Consider the following 23,792-nt stretch of genomic DNA (forward strand, 5'->3'; position numbering starts at 1 on the left):
CAGATTGCTGCTGCTCTCGGAACAAGCATTACCTGGCAGAAGGCGCTGCACGAATGGCCTCAAGTGCTCGGAAAGGAGAATCCATTCAATGACCAGATTGAAGCTATATTCAAAGATCAAGGTGGACACTGACTTTCCAACTGCTGGACCCCTATCACGGATAACGGTGATGCTTCCCAGTGCATTCCAGGAAACAAGATGATTAAAGACAGACACAAAAAAAGGGAGAGGGCAAGTTATCAGAGCCAGTAGCAGCAGGCGTAACACAACAGCGTTCTTTTCAGTTTGTATCTCACCTGCACAAGTAGGCTATGCTTTTTCTGTGGAGCTACAAAAATAAAAATCAAATGATACGTGCCAGCTAGACTGTTTGCTGTACTGGTTTGCGAATCTGTATGATTTTTTCCCACATATAGCAAACTCCTACCCCCCCCCCCCCTTTTTTTTTTTTTCCCACTGTAGAACATTATTTCTGGGCTTTCCATTTGTACTGTTTCAACTGTTAATTTGACCCCAAAACGGGGTGGGGGTGACCCCCAAACTCATTACTTTGCTATAAATTGTGCGTATGTGATCACCTTGACTGTCAATACATTATTTAGCTGCCATTTGCTAATTAATACGTGCCAGGAATAACAAGGCACTAGAATTTCGGTTTGCCTGAGAGCATTAGCACAGGCTGGCTGAGCACAGGTTCTCTTCCCCCCCATTAACAAGATTGTAACATGACCACCCTTCACGTATTTAAAACAGGTTGCCTTTTCAACCTTTAATACACCTTTGCTCTTTTGCTTCTGAACAAATATGATATACCCAGTCCCGTATCTTTTACAGGCACGACCCGGGGAATCACTGAAGATACTGGGCAGCCCTTATCTGCTCTACTTCGTACACAGTCTTGAAGGTTGAGAATTACTAGTATTATTTTTTTTAGCAGCTTATGCAATGCTCTTAGCAAATTAAATAAATAAATCTTTAAAAAATAAGAGACAGCTTTACCTACTCACAACCTTACTGGTGAGGAAGGGATCAGACCACATAAAATGTCATTAATTACAGGTGGGAAAAAAAATCTGGTGAATAGAAAGTGTTAACGCCACCCGAAGCTGCGGGCCAAACTACAGCAGATGTCCTGGCTCCGTACGGACCTGGGACCACTGGCCACGGCTCTGCATCTTCTCAGCATTTTGAGCAGGTAGAGGATGACTTGGCTAACGCTATTTTGATTGAAGCGTGTATTATTGCTATCCTAGATCCTTTTCCTTCTTTTAGAGTACAGTCAGTACCACTGCTTTTATTAAGATAGAATTCCTTTGGGACAACCGCTAACATTTAAGTAAATATTCAAGTCATCTACTTTAGGAAACCAAAAGGGAATACATTCCTTAATTGAATGATACTTACTAATAAGGCCCCAATACGTTCAAAGCGTTTAGACGTTACCAAAATATCCGGTCTCCCAAGAAACTGTTTCAATTCCACAGAGGCATGCCTGAGGAAGGCTATTTAGCATTAGAAGGAAAAGGAAATATCCCTGCTTCCTACACAAATTCTCTCCACCAAACAGCACAACATTTGATGCACACCACGCCAGGCAGAACACCTTCTAACTATTTTTTTATTGCCTAGTCAGGCTTCCTATCTTTCATTAAAAACAACACCAGGACAGAAACAAGTGCATCCGCATGTTTTTACTACACACCAAGTACAGCACAGACAATAATTACAGAATATCAGATAATTTCCTCTACACCAAAATGCAGAAATATAGCAATTAAAAGGGGGAAGGGAACAGTATGTGTTTAGAAGCCAAATTTTCAGGCAATCTTGTTGCAAATTATATTTCATTTGAGTTTCGGATTTAATAACACCAATTAGGAGTTTTACAAGCCAGTAAAACTGAAATTTCCTCAGCTAAAATAAGCTTCGTTGCCCAGAGCATTTTCCATTTATAGACTTTCTTATTAGTGAACATCCTGAATTTCTGAACAATCAAAAAAAGCTTTCTTGTAAAATTAGAACATCTTCCCAAAGAGGACCTGAAACCCCCACAGCCGAATCCCAAAGAAAAGCGCTTTGCCCAGCATCATTGCTCCGTGCTGGATAGGGGGTCTCTGAGGGACTCCGTGAGATGGGCTTGCCACCAGCTGAAGGAGCATAACCAAACCACATACCCTCGTGCTTCAGAGGCGAGCTTTGCATTCAGAATTAGGCTGCACGCAGACACTTGATTTGTAACTAATGCAGTAACTATTTGCAAATAAAGATGAATTTTAGGTCTGTTAAGCCATCAGCCTTTACAACCACTATGTCACTCCATTATTTCCAAGAATGCAAAAAGCAGCTGAAGATCTGCAACCCCAACCATCAATCACTTACCAGTACCGCTCTAAAAATAAGTGTCCTATATTTAAAAAAATGCCTCTGAAAAAGCTTACTTATTCTACAGTAGTAATGAACCATGAATCCTAGTCTGTTCCATTAGTTTAACTGTCTCCTGGTGCTTAGATCAGTTGAAGGTGATAAATGCATGGGAAAGAGAGAAATAAGCAGGGGAAAAAAGAAAAAAAAAAAAGGTTATCTTGGAAAGCTAAGTATAATTCCATGAAATTCAAGCTTTATGGCAGTACAGATTTCAATAACTGGTCTATCAAGGTCTTTTTGCAGGGAGAGTTAGAGCACATGAATATGGGAGGGATTATGTCACCAGCTAGTTCCAACGCACTGTACATGAAAAGAGGGGTTTTGATGCTATTCCGTCTATAAACTGTTTTTACAAAACTTAAAGCTTTGTTTGAAATCAGACAGTAGTAACTATTTTTGAGGTATAGAACATCTATATCTACCAGAAGCTATTTGAATTCACACAGTCCAGCCTCTTCAAAAAGTATCCGCTACAAACATGGAAAAAAAAAATACGTTTGCCAACATTTTTGAAAATTTTTCCACAGCTCACCCTTAAAAGAGCAGGGGAATTTGGGAGGGGCAGGAGGACACAGCCATGCAAGTCAGTAAAGCTGTAAATGCAGGCTTGGTGCCAAGCTAGTGTCACACACTGCTGTTGGCTGCAGTAGCACATCATCACTGACAGCTTGTGCCTAGAACCCACAACTCAGGTCAGTTTTTCTAACTTACATCACCTGTTGTACACTTCATCTTTCCTTGACGAGGGTAATTTTTCCATCTTGGACAATGAACACACACAGATTAGTTTCTACAATGGAGAGCAGTCCAGTTGGCCTAAATAAAAATGTCATTGCCTTGTATAGATCCTGTTCCATTCTTAACACCTTTCTGTGGACTCATTTCATAATTAATGATTTTTATTAACATACACTTGGAAGGTTAAGCAGGCAGCCTACTGTGTATCCACAAAGGTTACTCTTCCACTGTCCATGTTGTATTGCTGCTCTGCTGCCACAACTCTTCTCTATCACAAGAGAAAACAACCACCTCTCCTCTTCATACTTGATTAACTGCTCATCTCCAGCAGCTTCTACATTCACATACATTCCATGAAGTTCATGGTAACCACACATGGGCAATCTGGCCTCCCACTATAAAATTTAGTACTGCTACCCCTGAGGCATCACATTACATTCCTAAATCAAGGGGTATTTTGGGACACACATACTGAATAGAATCTTTTCTTAAGCATAGCCTGGAGCTCAGCTTTTCTTCTTCAGCCTAAAACTAGTATTTCAAATGCATAGGTGACATTATGGGGGGAAAAAAAAAAAAAAAGCGCAGAAATGTTTTATTCTTTATTTTAAATGAATAAAATAAATCTCAATACAGAAGTTTAAAAATATTTCTAAAGACAGACAAAGGAAACTAGATTTAAAAGCAAGTACAGAAGTGGCAGGATGAAAACAGTACAACCTAACAGAATTTAGTGTTTCAAGTGTGAATATTTAACAGCAATAGCAATTTTAAGTATGCCACTATTGCATTTGCAACAGTGAAGTAATGAGACAGTATTTCACTAAGCCCACTGAAAAGCTGTGAAAATTGCAAGTTTTAACTGCAAAGTTTTGCCATATTAATAATGGATCAGAAGTACTGTTATCTGCATTTATGGACATGTCTACGGGGGGGGAGGAAGACCCATACTTTTGGCCAGCAGAGTATTAGTTGGTACATAGCAGCTTTATAGTGTCTTATTAAAAAAAAAAAAATTTAAAAAAGCACTTTTACAACCTATTCCTGGTTCTCAAATGGAGAATTCTAGCTTGTACAATCCAGGACTACCAGGAAATACTGACATATACAACCCTAAACCTAATTTCTTTTATATAGCCATCCTAAGAAGAATATTCAAGACCTTTCATTTCTATCAAAGTGCAATATACTGCATATGTAATCCCTGTAAATCACATAGTATACATGTCATGCACTTATCCATACTAGTTTGTATAAGAAGTTGCAAGAGTATGAATATATTGTGCATGTCTTTTGTTCTGACCACAAGGACACTGTGCAAGCAAGAAATACCTATGCTGCATGTGGTAGAATAAAATTTACTAGTAACTTCTATGCCTGATCATTACAAAAAAACCCCTCCAAACCCTCCAATATTAAATTTTGTGCTTCAGCGCCATCCTTCCTAGAAAACTCTGAGCTATTGTTTCTTTCAGGGAGTTACCTAGTAAGCTTGGGTTTTAGCTCTAGTTTGTCCCCCCTTCCTGCCCTGAAGCGTGATTTCCTGCAATAATTTAGTTGTTTAAAGAAGAGAATGTACTTAGCTAAAAAAAAAACCAAACCCTTCCAAATAAAGAATTATATAAATATTTAACATATTTAGAAACAGCTAATCTCTTCAAACCATACTCAAAAGCTAGGAAGTGACAAAGTTTTAAAATTCTTAAAGTGAAATAAAAACACTGCATAACATAGTCCTATATAATGTTAAATACTGTCTCAAATTTAAAGCATAAGTGACCCAGAGGACTTCCCACATTTTCATTTAAGTTGTTTTTGTGTAGTTCACATGCAGGGTTTTGCATATGTATTTTCTTTGCTATTTCCCTTCTGGAGTTTAAAGCTTTCCAATAGGTTTGTAGCAGGCATCAGGCTGCCACATGCGAAGGTCAACAAGGACTTGGTTGAGCTTTTGCATCCAAAGGTTACGCTCTTCTTTAGTATCAGCAGACAGCCAGTTCCTAAAAGGCAAAGAACCCAATGGTTTAAGTACATCTTCTCCACTTCTACTTAGTTGTTCTGAAAAATGTCAAATTGATCATCTATGGAAGCCCAAACAGCAGGGGAATAATTAAAGTCAAGCATGCCACAACCTCACTACCAAGATACCTGGCATTTCCACTTCTGGAAGGGTTGAGTTCTTTACCCTCAGAAGACTGAAATAGGACAGCAAGACAAAATAGGACTAAAAGTGAACCAGACAGTTCAAGTATGGTCCCAAAGTCTTAGCATTTAAATGAGCTTTGCATTGGCATGTCAAACTCGTAAAGCTCCGATGTTATTAAAACTATCACCTGAGGCAGAACACCCCTCCCCACACACGTCCCATAACCTCCCACAAGTTTCACAATTTTACCCACTCACTTTGTAACACAGAGCGTGTCTCTGCATTGGCTGACAAGAGTCTCTCTGTCATCTTCCCTTTGAGGTCGGACAGTTACTAGTTCAAAAGTGTTGGGACGGGCACAGAACTCCCTGTTGGCAGGTTCAATCTGATGATTAGTGCAGTTAGCCAAGTTTATCCGGCCCAAAGGATGCTGGAAGTGAAGTTAGTCTATCAGTCAAGATTACTGCAATCAAGAGTAATTCTTAACAATGTTTTGACAATTTTTGCCATGTGAGGTGACAAGTCCCCCCAGTCAATTACTTCATACAAAAAGAGGGATTCCACTTTCTGTGTTTAAGAGCCATAGCTGAAGGAAGCTAATATAGTCAATGGAACATTCCCTGCTCAGCCATGTGCAATACAGCTAACAAATCTATCCCCTACCAAAGGCTTAGGCTTTAGAAAGATATATCCCCCCCCCTTCTCTTTACTCCTTAAAAAAGGCTTTTTCATTCTCAAATTTGAGAGAACTTCATAATAAAATCCAGATACGTTATCAGTATCAGACAGATACTGATAAAAATGATAGAATAAACCCAGTCAAAGCCTACAGAAAACCAGCACTTTAGGCATGCTTGCATCATTCTTTTCAAAACCTATAAACATATGGATTAGTCTTCAAACATTCAACTAAGGTACCTATGGGCTGAGTCCAGCTGCTTTAGCTCCCTCTATAGTCAATACCTAGACCCCCTCAAAGAACATTCAAGGCAGTTATCTCTTTCTGCTGACTACAGACAGAGGCTCAGCTGCATGCCTAAAGTTAGTTACAGACTTTGGCTCTAATTCTTCACACCTACAGAATACCTCATCAGAGAAACATCACAAGCTGCTCTTGGCTTGGAAGAGAGTTTGCTATTTGTTGGGCATGTTCACTATACTATTCATAGATAGTTAAAACAACATGCAGTTACAGGAAAAAGGATAGCTCCATTTTAGGAAACATTAGGAAATGGGTTGCATGTTGGCAATATATGTACAGCCATGGGAAATTTATTTTAAAAACACGTCGTGATTTCAAGCAATCAATGTCCAATAATGATAATTCTGAGCTACAGCTATCCCTGCAGTGATAGATCAGATATAGGAGAGGTAGGGAAAACATTTAGTAAGGGTAGAGTTTAATATTACTGCAGAGGACAGCATATCAAAAGAATACAGCTGACCCTTTCTCAGAATGGTAGCAAAACAAGCTAGAAGTTTTTCAAGAACAGAATCTAGAAAACAAACCAATGCTTCTTGCAGACGAAAGCAGAATAAGAACCTTTTTCTTGCTTAACACCATTTTTTTGCCTATCTTCTATTACAGTAGGCACAGATTTTTTTCCTCTCTCCTGGCAGGGAAAGAAAGTACATTGATATATTTTGGCAATGTCAGCTATCAGCATATGGTCTTCCCCTGTTAGCGGGGAAAAAACTAAACTCAGGCATCTGGATTGGCATAGAAGACCCAAAAGGACCAGAGTTTGCCACAGAGTTTGGGAAAGAAAGTGTTCTGCCAACAAACAAGCAAGTGTTTAATGGTAAATTGCTTAAGTGAGTCAGAGAAACCCTCTCTAAAGCAGTCTTTAGAAGGACCTGGAATTATTTTGGTACATACTACAAGAACAGGCTAAGGAGACAAGATGGTTCACCTCAATGACAGATGAACCTCTCTGACTGGTCTCATTAGCCAGGCAACAACTTAGGTTTCCATGAAAACCATTTAAAAAGTACTAGTTTCAGCTATGATGTGAAGCTGCAAGAAAACAATGCCTGCAGCTAAGAGAGTCCATAATTACAGCTATGCTTTTGCAATATAGAAAGATTGCCCACTCTAATCCTTTACTGTATTAAGCATTAGAGTCATCATTTTGTCTAAATCTTAACACAACTAGATACAGTTTGCTTATTAAGCTGTACAAGTCTGATCAATTTCAATTAAATAGTCATCTGACAAGCACAATGGAAAGCCTTAAGACTAAAGGGGAAATTACATACAGATCTTCCTCTGCTTTTTCCCTTTCCCTTACCTATTACTAGATAAAGCAGTCAGTTTCTAGGTTTGCCCTGATTTAGGTCAGATTTATGAAGAGAAGTCCCCTCCATTCCCCCAGAAAATGTTATAAGCTTGAATCTCATGCTTTGAATATACTTACCTGTTGTAAGCCTGAACATTACTGTCATTAAAAATGAACAGCTCGTTGTGTAGGGCACTACAGAACTTTTGACTTCAGCTTCATAAACCAGCATTACCTTTCTTTTTTCATCATCAGGATATGTCCAGTAAGATATACAATTTCCAGACAGCACACACCAGCGACGATGCCACGCTCCGAATCCACTAACATCTTCGAACATAGTCTTAAAAAAATATTTTAAATTAAAAATGAGGTAACGTTATACCTTGAGCTTGCTCTGTACTGAACTATTTTTCTACTGGAATGGTTCTGCAAGTACAACCCTTCATAGGAGTAAACATTAGAGAAGGAAAAAATATATACTGGCAGAGACTTCTATTAGTATATTTATTTTCCAGATGGCACAGAAACAGGCTTACACTATCATTGTCAAGTTTGTAGCCTTTTGCTCAAAATGCACTTATCACTGCTACTTCAAGTTACCATATTTTCATGTTGACAGCGGTAAGCGTTGCCATTATTTTAAGGTAACGGAGATATAAGAACTTATAGCAGATACAGGATGAATGGTACACAGAACATGTATTAGTATAACAATTTATTATGATTAGGTATTTAAGTCTTCTTTGACTTACAATTCAGAATTACAAAATGTTTGGCTGTTCTACAGGCCACACTCAGGAGTCCAGTCAGTTTAAAAGAAATTAAAAATTGATTTTTAAATGTTTGTGTTGGCAGTTATTTTACTGGATGCAGGATTATGCCAATTTCAAGCCCCATTTCCTTAGCACTGGAATGGAAAGTTTAGTATTTGACTTCTATTCCCGATCCCTCTTGAACTTCTACAGAACTTTTATCTCCAATCCATTTGTGTGTTGTGTTTTTTACTTTTCACAACTGGGTTTATATTTTTTAACGGCACAGGGAGTTTCCAAACCGTTATTCTGAAAAAATATTTAATATGCATGTACACCATTCTACAGGCTTTACGTATTGCACAGCAGAAGTAAACAAGGACATTCTTAAATTAGTACATAAAAATATGCGGTAACAAATATCATAAGCATGTGAAATGTTTACATCTAACAAAATCTGTTCAACTTCAATTAAGTAAAGGGAAAGAAGACAAAGAACTGCTTGAAAAGAGTCTGAAGAAATTCCGATTTCTGAAAGCACCAAAACAGTAGCAAATGTTCATGTTTTGCTGAAGCATTTTCATAGCACATTTACTGCCATCTGCTGGGCACCATCTCACCAGCTCCAACTATTAGACCCAAGTATCAGCTGCATTTTCTAAATCCAATTTTAGAGAGAGAAACTGCTCAAGATGTTTCTCAAAAAAACACCATCGCTTCCAAAGTCTGTGAACGTGGGCAAGGGGGAAATAATATTTTGCTAGCGAGAATTTGGTTTTACTAGACAAAAAAAAAAAAAATCCAAGATGTCCTCTAGAAGTTCCTGGCAGAGAAATTACAATCTCATCTCACATCAGATTATTGCAAGAGACTTAACTGAAGTTCAGAAGAACAAATTAACAGTTTAGAAGAAAGATATACAAACTCCTAAAGGGTAGTTTTAATTTTGGGTGAGTTTAGAAGATAAACTGGGAAAGCTTTGAGGTCTGGTTCAGAGAAGGGAACAAAAAAAAAAAACAAACCCAAAAAACCTCAAGCAAGTTTTAAACTTCACAATTACTACAAATACATGTGTGAAGTTGAAAAAGCGTCTACATTTAATAGGACCTGTAATTTCCAAGGAAGGAATCTGAAGTGAATACCTTACCAAGAATCCTTTCTCCTCCACAGAAGAGTCCACTTGGCATTTTAACTTCAGATATATATGACCTTCCAAAGGAGACAAAAAGGGAACCTGCAAAGAAGTAAAACAATTAGTAATAATTTTGACACCTCTCAACTCTACCATTTCAAGCAAGCCACCTGCACCAGGATGTTAGCACTGTCTTGCTCTTAGGATCTCCAACCAGAAAGAAGCAGTCAGTCTCAGGCAAGACAGTAATAATCACTTTTTGTTTTGAGTTCATTTAGAAGCTTTTCAAGACTTATTTGCTTATTAGTTTGCTCAGGACTTATGCACAAACATGCTTCTGTCTAGAAAAACAGGCACCCCAAGCATGGTTAAAAATAACACAAAGCACCAGTTCACAACCTGCAAGTTTCTGTCTCAGTTTGACATCAAGCTCTTTGGAAAATACCAAAGTGGACTTAAACAGGATTGGTACCTGGATGCGATAAGCACTTCAGGTTTGTGGGTTTTGCATTCTTTTCAGATTTATGTCAGGAGAGAAGAATCTACTTTGTGGATTATAAGGTTTACCAGTGAAGAGCTGTGTGCCAGTACAGAAAAAAAATAAAACAAATGGAACACAGCAGTTACACAGAGCCTACACCACTATTACAAAATAAGCAGGTCTCAAAACAGCCTCCTGTATACATAATGATAAAATATTACATTTTAGCTAACAAAATATGTCCCTTTCAAAGGCTAGCGGGGTGGAGGTGATAGAAAGAAAGCAATTGTTGAATATCCAGCTAGATGAAGAGAAAACTAAGACCCATGATTAGTGTAGCTTGCATTCTGGAGTGGTCATTCAGGTATCTACCATAAGAAGTTGGCTTACTGTCACAGAAGATCATCTGTAAAGACAATCAAGGTAACTCCCAGGAATTTGCAAAATAATTAAAAAAAAACCAATCTGTTTCTTCAGAGACTTTTGATTACAAATAAGAAGTTACAGGTGCTAAAATTAACACCTGCTTAATTTTGAGAGAAAACATGTAAAAGTAACCTAAAACACTTTCTTCTGAGGGATCTCAGTTAATAGTCTATATTAACTAGATAAAACTATTTTCACACATTAAAGACCAAATGATTTTAAGTATATCGATTTACATAATTCCTAAAGCCAGAAATTTATACACCAAGCAAAACATTTAATTGCACATTTGTGTACAAATAAGAATGTCACATTTTGATATGTTTAGTACTTTGAAAACTTTAGTTCTTTATGATCACTTTTTGCTTAAAAATCAAAGTCTTAATAGGTCTCGACAGAATATGGTCTCAACAGAATAAGAAACAAGATCCTGTGCGATTTTAATTTTCTTCAGTGGCAAGAAGTAGAGTTAAACCAATATTGAGGCCACCAGTCTTTTTTCCTGTTTCTCTATCAGCAGAGTAGCTGGTTCTGTGCAGTTCATCAAGAAGCTGACTCAAATTTCCTAACTAGTAATCTTTAGGACACAATGATTGTTTTGAAGTAAGATTGCTAGAGGAGAAGGATTTTTCTAGGAAGACAAGAGACACACCCTAGTTAAGGAAAAACCTGAGATGGACTAAATAAGTTTGAGTTTTAGCAGCATGCTTATTACTGCAAAAGACAGGAAGTACAATTCTGCAAGTCTTAAAGGCTCCTAACAATTACGTTTAGTTAGTAAATCTTTGTAAGCATTTTCTTAGAAGAATCAAAAAAATAAATACTGCAAAAAGGCCAGACAGATGTAAGCAACATGCATTACCAAGCAGTTTCCTATTTTATGTTATAAACTAAAGGATCATAGAAACCTTGTCCTGGAACATATAGCCCAGCAGGTCTTTTTCCTCCCCTTCAAAATTTATCTAGGGAAAAAAGAAACATGCTCAATGCGATTAGTGTAGAGTTAAATTTTACAAAAAAAAGGATACTTTGGTCCTTTGTATTCTGAATTTTAACAGGGCATATAAAAGGGAAGAATGAAACTCAAAAAACCACTGTGGCAGCCATTTGTTCCGTATTAGAAATGCATGGAGCAAGTTAAAAAGCAGCTGTTTGGTACAACCACAGACCAAGTCAAAACTGAAGCTTTACAGAGACAGTAACTTTTTTGTTAAATTATCTGACAAAAAGAGGAATTATTCTAACTGTTGAAGTTTGGACCTGGAAAAAGTTAACCAAGTGACTGTTTCCCCAGAATTCTTTTTGAACCTTGTGCTTATGCTACAGTTTACTAGTTTAGTCCAGTGTTCTGCCCTAAAGAGTAAACTAAAAATGTTCAAACCCAGACTGCTGAATGTAATCTAAAAGCTGATTCCCATAACTCCAAGAACAAGCAGTTTCCACTAACCAAGCCATACACAAAATAACTAGAATTCTGAAGATGAACAGTTATGCTGAAGAACCACCGCCGGTACTTCTGAAGTTCAGTCAACAGTTGAATTGCACTGATGTCATTAAGTTCTGCAATCTGGGCCAGTAAAGGAGTCTGTTTCTACCCACACAGAGTAAAACTTCTAAAAAGCAAGCTGGGATTATTGCAATATTTTGTTTGTAATCTTATGCACAAACACAACCAATTCTTATTATCTCATCTCTCACCAGAAGCTATAATTGCAATACTACTATCATCACAATAAGACTTAATTAGCCAAGAATAAAATTCATTCTCACACTGCTGTTTGAATAGATAAAGCTGTAATTTAGTACTATCATAAGCTGCAGTAACTTTTGAATTAATTTGTTAGCTTAGGATAGCTACTGGCATAAACACCTATTAAAACAGGTTTTAGGTATAATGTATTACAAGGTTAGAGATTACAATGAATGTAAGAATGTATCTTTTTAACTTCTAACAGTAAGAGCCAATAAACATACTCTGTTTAGACAAGAAACCAATAGTATAAAACTCAATAGCAGCTCTGAAAAATATTAAGATAGTTTGCTTCTACAAATTTAATTGGGATATGAAAGGAAATTCATACTCCTGACTATATCCAAATGGCAATTTTTAAGTCAATTAAATACAGATTTGAAACCTCATTATCATTAAAACACACTTAATGTCTTATTTAGAGATAACTGCAAGACTGTAAGAGCAATGAACAATATAAAGACCACACACAGAGATGCCAATTGCATACATCAGTTTTTTCATCAGTGAACGCAAATCAGTAACCAAATGCCTTCATTATCTTTGCATAACCATACCTTACATTGAGCTACAGAAAAGAAAGAACATCTGGCATAATAACAGAAGCCTTTTTCTTTTGTATCTCAAAACTACATTTCAGTCATTCAAACTTAAATTAGTAAGAACTATACACAATTTTTTTAATATATAAAGTAAAAGCATATATATATATATAAAAACCTGTATGTTCCATTTTTAGGATGGTAATGTCACCTGAAAACAGTAAACCCTGACTTATTTTTTCTAGCAGTATACACAGTATACAATTACCTTTGGATTAGTAATCAATAATTTCCATTACCTTGTCCAATACAAATTTAGTATTTCCTACAGAAGACAGCGATAGCTTGTGCGATCCAACAAGGATGAAATTAGTACTGCGAATAGCGTTGGGGCCACCTGGACTGGCCATGGCTATGGAGAAAGAAGTTAAAGTCAATTCATAACACAATAAACAATCAGGATGCTGCAAGGCTTAAAAAGGCTTTATTTGTACTACTGCATGCGTGCCCTACTCAGTGCTCCAGGAGAAGCACTCTGCAGCACAGCCCAGCAGCACGTTCAGACAGGATTTCGATGCACAATAGTCCTTCTCAACAGATCTTTTCTTTCAGAAAGTTTTGAAATATCCACAAAGAAGGAAACAAAGCAGTCTAAGAAGTGTCAGAGGGACTGAGAGCACTCTAGGGCACACTACAAAGCACACATGCTCTGCAGTAGGAACTAGACTTTCAAATCTCAGCTTCAAGTAACACACTGCAAACTTCCAGAACCTGTATGCCTGTATTCTGCTCTGCACTTGTATCAACAAAACAAGCACTATAGCTCTGGCACTGGAATCCGACTAGTTGCAGCAGCACGATAGACATTCCAGAGTTAGTTCATGAGCTCCTTATTGCTGCAATTTGTGCTAAAGGTAGCTCAAGTGCCTCATTCTCTAGGCAGACAAGCATATAATACATTTCTACGTAGTTCGAAAAACACTCAGAGATGCTGCTGTTCTCCCCCAAGAGTCAGAAATATATAAACATTTTAAAACACTAGACAAGCAATACTTCAGAATCTGTTCATGTTTTCAGGTTTACTCTGTATCATTTTGTTGACATCAGACTATCTTAAAATTAGTTTGAGTCCATCTTTTCACAAAAAGAATGAAAAACACAGTCATCTAATTCCACGTACTAATTTTGATTTTGTGAACAGATCTTCCATTAAACATAATGATAACTCAGATATAAACACAGGGTCACTTTCTGGGCTGGAAAACTGACATAACTGTTTATTACTCCCAAATTATCATCTATTACAAGTATTATTTATTAATATACTGTTTTAGGCAGCAAGTGTAGGTTATTCTTCTTGGCACGTTTAGATTTTACTTACCTGGAGTAAGAAGGGTGCTTTTCTAGAAAGAGAAAGAAATAAAAGCTTAGTGGAAAAGTAATTTCTGACAATTTCTACAGACCAAGCTAGGTTAGAAAGAAACTAGATGTGAAGTACTTAAATTAACCCAAACACATACAACTTGAAAAGAAAGTCCAAATAAATGCATAGTAACTGCATATTTCCAGCATTACATATTTAGAGCTATGTCTTGAGCTGATGACTGAATAGTTTGGCAGAAAGCTCGACAGTTTACAGAGTTTCAAGTAAGGGTCACAAAGAGCCTACTATGGGCACAGCCTTATTCAGAGTAAGAATATGGCCTTTAGAAGTGGTCATAACCAGATCTTGTTCCAATACTGCATTCATACTTACAGAGGTAATAGATGTTAACAATCTCTTTGGAGTAATAACCTACAAAAGAATATAAGAAGATAAATACATTTGCTACTGAATTTGTCCACCACATTAGCATGAAAATTAGACAGTGAAACTAACAAAGGCTTATCTAAATAAATTTTGAATGGGTACTAGTTGCTGTAAGGAGTAAGTCTTGGTTTTTGCCTGGATGTATTTCTAGTGAAGTATGTTTCACTAGAAGGAATGCTACATATCAAATATTTAGTGCAGAAAAGTTTAAGCATGCTTTAGCTTGGGACGGAGAGCATGCATTTGAAAAAACAATCTTCATGGACTTTTTTCCTTCATGTAACAGTGCTTCAAAGTTACATTTGTTAACTCTCGTCTTTAACACACAATACAAGTACAGAGATGTTCAATGTGCTGCTGTCATACATTATCTATATGTCAGGTAAAATTCTGGAAGTATAAGTGAGACTGTATATTAAACATGAACTGGAACTATGTACTAAACTATTCTTGAAACTGAAAGACAAGTATAAGAAGCTTGTCAAAGCAGATACAGGATGCTATCACATCAACCTATAACCTCACATCAGTGATTTGCCTACAATGTCACAAAAACATTCAGTTTGAAGTAAAGATTTCTCTAAACTACAGCACAGGAGAGAAATAAATCCTGGACTTCAAACTGGTTTTATGGGGGGATAGGTGGAAGCGTGCTTTCATTGTGCCAAATCAAAGTAAAGATTAAAGAAGTTCCCATTTCTGTTTGCAAAGACAGGATTTAAGTACTCATTCCAACTGTTCTGGAAGACAGTCAAGTTCCTTGTTTTTATTAAGTAATAGATACCTTGACAACGAGGAAGTCAGACCTAAAAATCATTAAAACACTGTATGCCCAGCTATTGGAATGAAAGACAAGAAAAAACAAACAAACAAGACACTAAACCACCAGAACAAAAACCAAACCACCTCCAGAAAGCTACTGGCTTGTTTGGGGTCACAAAGCCTTAATAAAGCACAAACACTTGAAATGCACACTCTGTCCAAACTGAAATGTTCATGTCCAAGGAGTTACTAAAACAATATTTGCTTTATAAAATAAGTATCTAGATTTTTTACTTAACACTCGTAAGAAAGAAGTGTTGCAGTTTATCAATAGAACTTTTAAGCCAAATCAAACTGCAGGGTAGGGCATATTGACTGGTGTAGTTAAATCAAGTGGAGAATAAGGGCATTAAATCACTATCAGAGGCGTCACACCTAATAAATAAGTTTGCAAAGGATAGCATTTTGCAGAACTAGTAAGACTTCTCCTTCCCCTCCAATATATTTCAGACTCAACCAAGCACTGCAGGTCCAATATACTAATAGCTTCAGGACTCTACAATCCATCTGTCATTGCAGATGTTCCAAGAAAGAACAAGACGAGTAAAAGTAAGCAACAGATTGTCTAAAGCTATTAGTCAGTTCTCCCTGAATACTGCAGTCTTCCTAGTGTACCTTCTGTTGAAATACAACATACTGATTTCACGTTTCATTTACCTTAGATTTATTTGACTTTTTCCTTTTATCAGTGCTTGTAACTTCTTTTCTCTGCACCTGTAAGGCAAGAGGGTATTAAGTACATACAACACATCATTCTCCCTTACACATCCTCTTGACAGGAAGAGATACATACCAAACTGTAAACTTCTAGATTTATTTCAAAGTCATTTGACACATCGCGCCTAAGAGGGAGGAGGGGGGAAAAAAAAAAGAAAAAGTTACACAGACTGAAGCAAAAATGATTTTTTGTTTTGTGGGATTTTTTGGGGTTGATTTTAAAGTTACTCTTTACATCCTCCCTCCTTCCATTCCTTAAAACTGTCCCGAGAGCTAGGTTCTATGCAAAAGAAGCTTAGCCATAGTGCCAATAGCCAATCTCTTATCAGTAAGTCATTGTTTGTTCCTGTAGGCCAATAGGGCTGTTTGGGATCCTTTCACTTCTACGACAGTACTCTTCAGTGCAAGCAGCACTGCTGTTTTTAAGACTTAAGTGTATTACTATTTCAAGATACTTTCTAGACCTTAAAGACCAAAAGAGGAAGGAAAAGGGGCAGATAGAGTGCATCTACCATTGCTTAGATTGCACCCTTCAGTCAGTCCACTGCTGGCACATTTCTAGAAGCAGAGGTTGTTTTTAATTTTATTTTTTTTTAAATAGCTTTAAGTAAAAATCCCAGTTGCGCTGGACTTCAAGAACGAGTTTGTTAGCAAAACTCTAATAAATAAGCAAACAGCCATTTTAGCTCACAACACTTAACAAATAAGAGTTGAAGTTTTAGGTTTAAAAAGTACTTTCTTCCAGATACCAAAACGGTTATATAAAATGTTAGTTGCTGCAAAAGAGAAAGACACATCATCTCAGGCAGAGCAATCCATTTGTCACTGCAGGTGTTCCAGGAAAGAACAAAAAGTAGAAAAAGCAAAAGAGAAATCACCTGATGGATGGTAGAGTAAGTCTAAACTGCTTTTTGAGCAAAGTGCATTCCAGCTATTTCTTGAAGCAGGAAATACTCGATTTCATCATACAAGATTTCATCATATTAGCTTACAGAATATGACATCCTTATACAAAAGTTTTACATATTTTTATGCATGTTCCACCATCAGAGCTGAAACCGGTTCCAAAACAGTTTCTTTATACTTACATATTAAATGTCGTAGTAAAAGTAAGAGCATCTCCGTTCAGGGAGCTAGCAGTACTTGCTAGTGGAGTTGCAACCATGTTTTCTGCTCCAGATCTCAGTATTATTACATAATAGTAATTTGCTGCATCTGTAAGTACATATCAGATGGTTTTCTTAGCCAGAGGTGTCCAAATACCTAAAACTCCTCAAGTACTGCATTGCCATTGAATGCATCTCTGTTTCAGCCCACTTAAAACACTTTGTTACAGTCAAGATTTGCTTATAGATTTACTCTTAAAAGAAGGTTTTACCCTCTACTGTGTCCACTAGTAAGACTGTCTCCACAGGATTCCCAATTGCATTGCTGCCTGGGGCATCTCAGGCCAGAGCTACACTACCCAGTGCGTGAGAGGAGAGAGGAAGAACTCTCAGGCAGATTCAGCGCTTAATCTTGGTTCCTCACACTCTGTTATTCTCTAGGCCCACCAGCTTAACTGTCTATCAGCTTTCGCTACTGCCCATTCTCATGCTTTTTTCAGTCCTACGAAGGAAATTGTTTATCCAGGCAACTCATTTCGCTAACTTTTCACATCAGGGGAAAAGATGACCACAAGCACACATCTCAATAGTGTCATGAGATAATTCCGAGTTTGTGCAGCAAACTGCATAACAGTAAAGCAAGAGCATTGTATGCTATCATACCATGTTAAAAAACAAAGCCGCCCACCAAAACAGTTTCAGTACTCTGCTGTACAGGAAAAGTCACAGCTTTCTGAACAACTGTTGAAGACTCCAACAAGTAGTGACTTGTACTCTTTATATTTTATGCTCTCTTCACAGACGAAAGCGATTAATAGAACTTCTAGGGCACAATATATAGCAAATACTGCACTTCCAGAAATAACTTTTGATGACAAGTAATTCTTAGTTGTTTGTTTAGACAATTTGGTTTTAAGAATTACTGCTAGCAACTAAACTTATATTTTTGTAACAGTTAGAGAGGCTTTCCTATAACAGAGATGAATTTTCTCAAGCAACAAGAACTGTAACGTGTCCGGAGTAGGGTGGGGGTGGTAAATTAGGTCAGATATTTACATTTATACTATTGGCTGTGGTTTTATTTGAAGATTTAAAAAAACCACACTTTACGTTTCATAGGACTGTTAAAATGTAGTAGCCTTTTGTATTTTGTTTAATTCATTAGAAGTTTTGCAACCAATGTTAAACAAGACTCTGTCCAAGGACTTTTGTCCTCAAGTTTCAGTGACAACTGTCCAGCTACAAGCATATATAATGGAAAGCTAATCTTTGTAAATTAAGTATTTTGGGATATTAAAAGTCAAACTAAATAAAAGAGGCTTAATGAGCATCTCACAACACTACAGAGGTCAGAATCTATGTAATGATATTTAGTACTAGACTTGCATCCATCAAAAAAAAAAATTCCAAAGCACAAAGAGAGAAGCCAGTCTGAGATACAGAATTCTGCTTCTTCTCCAAAAGGTTACAAAGGACCACAAAGATCTTTAAGACTGGCTGGGAAAGTCTTGATAAGTTTCTTGAACCTCACAAACCAGAAAAGGATGCAGCTAAAACGACCATGGATAATATTGAAGGCTTAGCCAAAAATCAGATCAATTAAACCTAATTGTGAAATTTTCATTGCGCCCAGATTTCTGAGAAACATCAACCAAGAAGACAAGTCTGAGAAGACAACCAAGGAGAATGAACCATAAATATATGTAGCAGGGATGGGGGAGGGAAGGGGTAAAGCTTTCAGTTGCTAGTTTTACCTGGCTTGTGAATTGTACCACAAACAAAGTCTGCTTTTAGGGGTAGACGCATTTCTGAAATGGAGACAGAACCCCTGGATGGAGCAAATTCAGTGGATGAAGAAGCAGCTTTATTTCTTTTATCATGAGGTCCCTCACTCTTCAGTTTATTCAGTTCTTCCAATAAAGCAGTTCTCTTCTCAGCTGCATAGAGAAATTAAAGTTTTAACAGGAGAAAAAATTAGTATTGAACAATTTTGGGGTTCTGCCTTAAGTATGTGAAATGCAACAGAAATATTATCTTCCAGCAGTAGGAATATTAGGGACAAGAAAGATACCAAAAATACCCTCTACCCTATAGAAGCTGAAACAGAACAGGTATTGTCATCTCCCATTTTCCAGGCGAAGAACTATAACTAAGCAGCTATAAGGTAGCACAATAAATGGATTGTGAGAGTTCATCAATTATTCCCCAAAGTCTTCATGGCAAAGAACTGAACTGGAGTCTAAAAAAGCCACCTACTTGCAAAGAGAAGAAGTCTCTCTGCTTCTGCTTCTTCTTGTGACCCTTTTCCATGTTCCTCATCAAAACAGCAGTTCAGAGCTTGACTGGCTTGATATATCACCGTCTGCTGCATGTTGATCTCATTATTCAGCTCCTAGTAAACCAGTAGTAAAAATAGTTAGCAAGAAGAGAAAAATTTAGTGTTACATTCAAATAAGGAAATGTCTTGAGATCAGCATTTCCAGGGCTATGCATCAGAAAAAAAGAAAATCAGAACATTTAGATAGCAAGCTACAAAACTCTTGCAGTTTACAAGCATATTGCAGCACAGCTTTTTTTTTTTATTTTTACTTCAGAGACAATGTAAACTGTCTCTGTGTGTGTGAAGTGAATTACTTCTGTGTCTGAACACTCCATATCCAGTCTAGTCTTCCCTTCACCAGAGAAAGCAGCAGTTAACCAGAAATTCAGCAATGTAGGTGAACAAGGCACTAGTACAGATCAGAATATTGCCTACTGGAAGTATGTAGTTATGAATCCTGCCTAATTCAAAGTCAGCAATTAGACTGAAATTCCCTGTCCCCTTCTCAAAACGATGGCTTGCTCTCTCCAGACTTACCCTATAGCATGATCCTTCCAAGAGATCATTAGCTGTTCAAATTATGCAGTATCATTCCCTACCATTAGGTATTTATGCTAAACAACCTAATTTTGCAGTTCTAAGCAGCATGTTAATGTCTTGGACATTCACAAGGGAAATTAAGCAAGGAATTAGTAGATCAGAAAAAGGATTTTAAGTATTAGATACCTGCATTTTCTTTTTTATATTGACTTGATCAGATGGGCCATTCTTTTTCATTTCTAATTTGGAAGAAACATCTTCTTTGCGAACAATTATTTGCTTTATTGAAGGACGATCTGTTTCTTTAAATCTTTGAGATCTGTAGGTATCAACGCTTTTAAAAGAGAAAACCCCATTAAATGTTTCAGAGGAGTGCCAAGCTTTTCTTTTTTTAAATATACATACACACGTATCAGGTATTGATGTTTTCCAACTTGCCTAAATGGCTTTTAAAAGGCATTCTATCAGCCCGCTTTAAGTTTAAGCAACAATGACTACACATAGACAATACTTGATAAAGCCCAAGATCTTGGAAAAAAGCTCTGTTGGTAGTTTAAGCAGTGTGCATCATTAGAAGAGTTAAAAAGGCCAGCGTCTTGAATTTGCACACTTACAGAATCAAGGTTTTTTATGTTTGTTACCTGTATGGAAGGTTGCGATCTTCTGACACAGAGCCAATACTGTCTGCAGATTCTGCCCGGGGAACTTTCGTCCTTTGGAACTTTTCAGACTTCAAACTTACATCACTGATACTGCTACCTTCACCAGTTGACTTACAAGGAGAAACAAAGGCCTGGGGAGAAGAAAAGGTTTTATTACAGATACCTGTCCACATTAATCATTACCCGTTTCGCTCACTTTTACTTGATCTGCATATAAACAGTAAATTTGGAAGCTGCTCAATACTATTTAACAGACATTTTTCAAGTATTTCCTAGGACATGGAACAAGCTAATTAATTTATTTTAAAGATACATAATTACTTCTCTTCAATGATCTTTGGTAACTGTGCCAATTTGGAACCTAAGGGTGAAAACTCCTTGAGTTCAATGAAGTAGTTTCTGATGAAAATCTGAATACACATATACAACTAGAAGACCAGCACAAGCAACAGATGTATATATTCAACCTTCATTTAGCAGAAGTTAAACCACTTGTTTAGCAGAGCATCCAACATGCTATTTGCATAGGAAAATAACTTTACTTCATCATGTTTTCATTAGCAAAATGTCATTTGTAAGTTCTCTATTTGCCCAGGTATCACAATACAACAGAATACTAATGTTCACAAGCAAATTGCACATCTCTGTGATAAAGTAGCCCTTCACCACCTCCCAAAAACTCTCACCTCTGGACCAACGGATTCCACTAGGGGGGTTAACAGAGACATTGATGAAATATTCAGTGACTCTTCCTGCTCATCCTCATCACTTTCACCTTCCAGGCTTATGCTCATTTCTTTCTTCAGCTTTTCTATGTCTGGACCATCCTCTTGAAGAACTTCAAAAATTTCATTTATCACTTTCGAGCTGTTCATATCACCATCCATATTCATTTCGATTTCATATACTTCATCTGAAGGGTGATGTTTTAAAAATATTAGCAGCATCAAGACTAAACTCTTCATTCTTATTAAATTAACAGAGATATCTGTTAACAGATAAGCCAACTATTTCTGCTTTTTGAACAAGATTGATTAAAAAGCACTACTTACAGTCAGGCATATAGAACCCTAAAGTATACTTCCAGCCTTTTCTTGAGGTATTATAATTGATGCATAATTGATACAGAGAGGGAATAAAAAAATGCACTTGTTTGAACCAAAATGTTGAAATTTGTCTAACAGATCTGAAATTTAATTGCAAGTACCCATAGTAGAGCAGTCATTTCTGTCCTTTCCCAATAAACTTTTAATATCAGCATCTTAATATTCCTTGAAGACTTTAATATCAAAAGAAACTTCTTTGATCATAATCCTTTTCTCAATTTGTTTTATACAAACTTCATTACAAAACACACGAGTGTCAGCAGATGTATGATGAATTCATTGTTCAGGCTTGAAGGATATTAACACTCTGCTGGACAAGTGGCAACAGATAGCTAAGTACGTTACCATACATCTACTCAATACAAACCTTTTGGTTTCTCCACAAGTTGTTCAAGTTTTGAGACAGACATCTCTTTTACAGGACTCTTTGGGTCAGTGATCTTCAGAGGACTGGGTTTATCAACCTCTTCACGCTTAGGAGCATCTAAGTAGTTTATAAAAAAAAAGAAGTCATTGAAGATTATGTCTAGCCAACAAAAAAAAAAAATTATTGAATTTTGGAAGTTTGATAACACAGCTGACAACTTACAAAAAGCCTGCTAAATGAAGTACTCCAGTTAGCTTGCTGTCAAAAAAAAAAATATCAGAATACTCTCCATAACTCATACAACTAGACTTCTGTCTTACAATCAGAAAATTGATAGCACAAGAAACAATGTTGAAACCATAAGAGTGTAGCCACTCAAGAGCAAAAAGGAAAAGTTTAAAACACAAACAAGAAAACCACCACATCCAAACCTGACCCCAGAGCAGGATACAATCTTGCCTTTCTAGACACACATTTGATATATAAGAAGCATTAAGTTCACTTTCACAGAGAACTGGAGCCTCTTCCACTCAGTAAGAACCAGAAAGGATGACGCTAGCATCTCAGAATTCTTTTCATGTCCACTGTTAGAAGAATTAATATTGTAAGGGGATACTGATAAGAGAAGAGTTCCATCCCGTGAAAGATTGGATATTTAGGTACAGTATAGATTAAAACTATAACCAATGATTCTCATTCACTCTCCCTACATTTAATATATGTGAAAGTATGAAACACAGGAAAACCCACTGAGAAATGAAAAGGCAGTCTTGCCTTGCCAATCTTTCAAGTGATATAGGAGCGCAGAATATTATCGTATGAGAAGATTTAGACAAATCAGTAACCAAGTAAGAGGTCTAGCTATATATGTCAGTGCTACTAGCCTCTTTGTCAAGCACAGTGCTTCAGTATTTAGCCACAGGCAAACAGTGACAGTTCTTACCTGAAGACTCCACACTGGGAGACTCTGCTGGCGTATCACCTGCTGGTGTGTCTTCTGCTGATCCAAAAACAGTGACATCTGAACTAGGAGGACGTTTTGGACTAGCCTGAGATTGGCTTTCCTGGTAAGAATGAAAACATAGTACATTCCGGAGGTCACATTCAAAGTAACTAAAAAACTGCCAGAAAGAAATACATTTTAGCACCTGCTGCGAGAAAGAGGTTGTCTATCCAAAATAAATAGGATCCTTCTTGATATATGTAAGAAATTCAGCTGAGTACTAAATACTAAATTGAATCTTTATGCAAGAAGCTTTGTTTTGCTTTTAAAGTTATAGAATATAAAAACCCACATACTTAACATTATCAAAAATAAATCAATCAATTGGCTCAAAGCAGTATCACTTGTCTCCTTAGTTGATTCTGCATGAGGAAAAAAGTAATAATTTGCTAATAATCATACAAACCACTTGCCGAGTAGTCTTGCACAGCCTGGGCATTCACAAAGTACATGTTTTTGTCTTTTATTTACAACTGCACATCTATCCCTGTGTTCAGAGCATAGTAAAGCAAATCACAGACGGTCTTCTTTTGATACATGGAGGTAACACATTACCATTTTAGGTTCTGGAAGTTTTTTCTTCGAACTTTCACTTTTTTCTGCACTCCACAGATTGCCCCTATCAAACCGGCCACGAAGGCATGCAAGTTCTCGTTCACGTTCCTA

The 23,792-nt window shown here is 37.0% G+C and overlaps 2 protein-coding genes across 3 annotated transcripts in view; one reads left to right on the forward strand and one right to left on the reverse strand.

Annotated features, from left to right (window-relative positions):
• The window catches only part of AOAH (acyloxyacyl hydrolase), an 80,532-nt gene extending 80,174 nt beyond the window's left edge, over nt 1–358 (forward strand). Inside the window, exon 22 of the mRNA XM_056335282.1 lies at nt 4–358. Within this exon, the coding sequence (XP_056191257.1) occupies nt 4–132 (129 nt within the window). The 3' untranslated portion in view covers nt 133–358. The remainder of the gene's footprint in view (nt 1–3) is intronic.
• A 1,318-nt stretch (nt 359–1,676) lies between these two features.
• Nucleotides 1,677–23,792, reverse strand: part of ANLN (anillin, actin binding protein) — a 30,529-nt gene continuing 8,413 nt past the window's right edge. Inside the window, exons 7-25 of one of the 2 annotated variants that reach the window (XM_056335280.1) lie at nt 23,682–23,789; nt 23,067–23,187; nt 22,124–22,240; nt 21,337–21,563; nt 20,630–20,781; nt 20,175–20,322; nt 19,385–19,520; nt 18,883–19,065; nt 17,111–17,237; nt 16,099–16,147; nt 15,963–16,019; nt 14,430–14,468; nt 14,055–14,076; nt 12,973–13,085; nt 11,290–11,343; nt 9,490–9,576; nt 7,823–7,930; nt 5,566–5,738; nt 1,677–5,162 (exon numbers count right to left, since the gene is read on the reverse strand). In XM_056335280.1, coding sequence (XP_056191255.1) covers nt 5,039–5,162; nt 5,566–5,738; nt 7,823–7,930; nt 9,490–9,576; nt 11,290–11,343; nt 12,973–13,085; nt 14,055–14,076; nt 14,430–14,468; nt 15,963–16,019; nt 16,099–16,147; nt 17,111–17,237; nt 18,883–19,065; nt 19,385–19,520; nt 20,175–20,322; nt 20,630–20,781; nt 21,337–21,563; nt 22,124–22,240; nt 23,067–23,187; nt 23,682–23,789 — 2,145 coding nt within the window. In that variant the 3' untranslated portion in view covers nt 1,677–5,038. The remainder of the gene's footprint in view (nt 5,163–5,565; nt 5,739–7,822; nt 7,931–9,489; nt 9,577–11,289; nt 11,344–12,972; nt 13,086–14,054; nt 14,077–14,429; nt 14,469–15,962; nt 16,020–16,098; nt 16,148–17,110; nt 17,238–18,882; nt 19,066–19,384; nt 19,521–20,174; nt 20,323–20,629; nt 20,782–21,336; nt 21,564–22,123; nt 22,241–23,066; nt 23,188–23,681; nt 23,790–23,792) is intronic. The other variant, XM_056335281.1, reaches the window with a different exon arrangement.

This window comes from Falco biarmicus, chromosome 4, assembly GCF_023638135.1.
Source record: "Falco biarmicus isolate bFalBia1 chromosome 4, bFalBia1.pri, whole genome shotgun sequence".
In the NCBI taxonomy this organism is placed as follows: domain Eukaryota; kingdom Metazoa; phylum Chordata; class Aves; order Falconiformes; family Falconidae; genus Falco; species Falco biarmicus.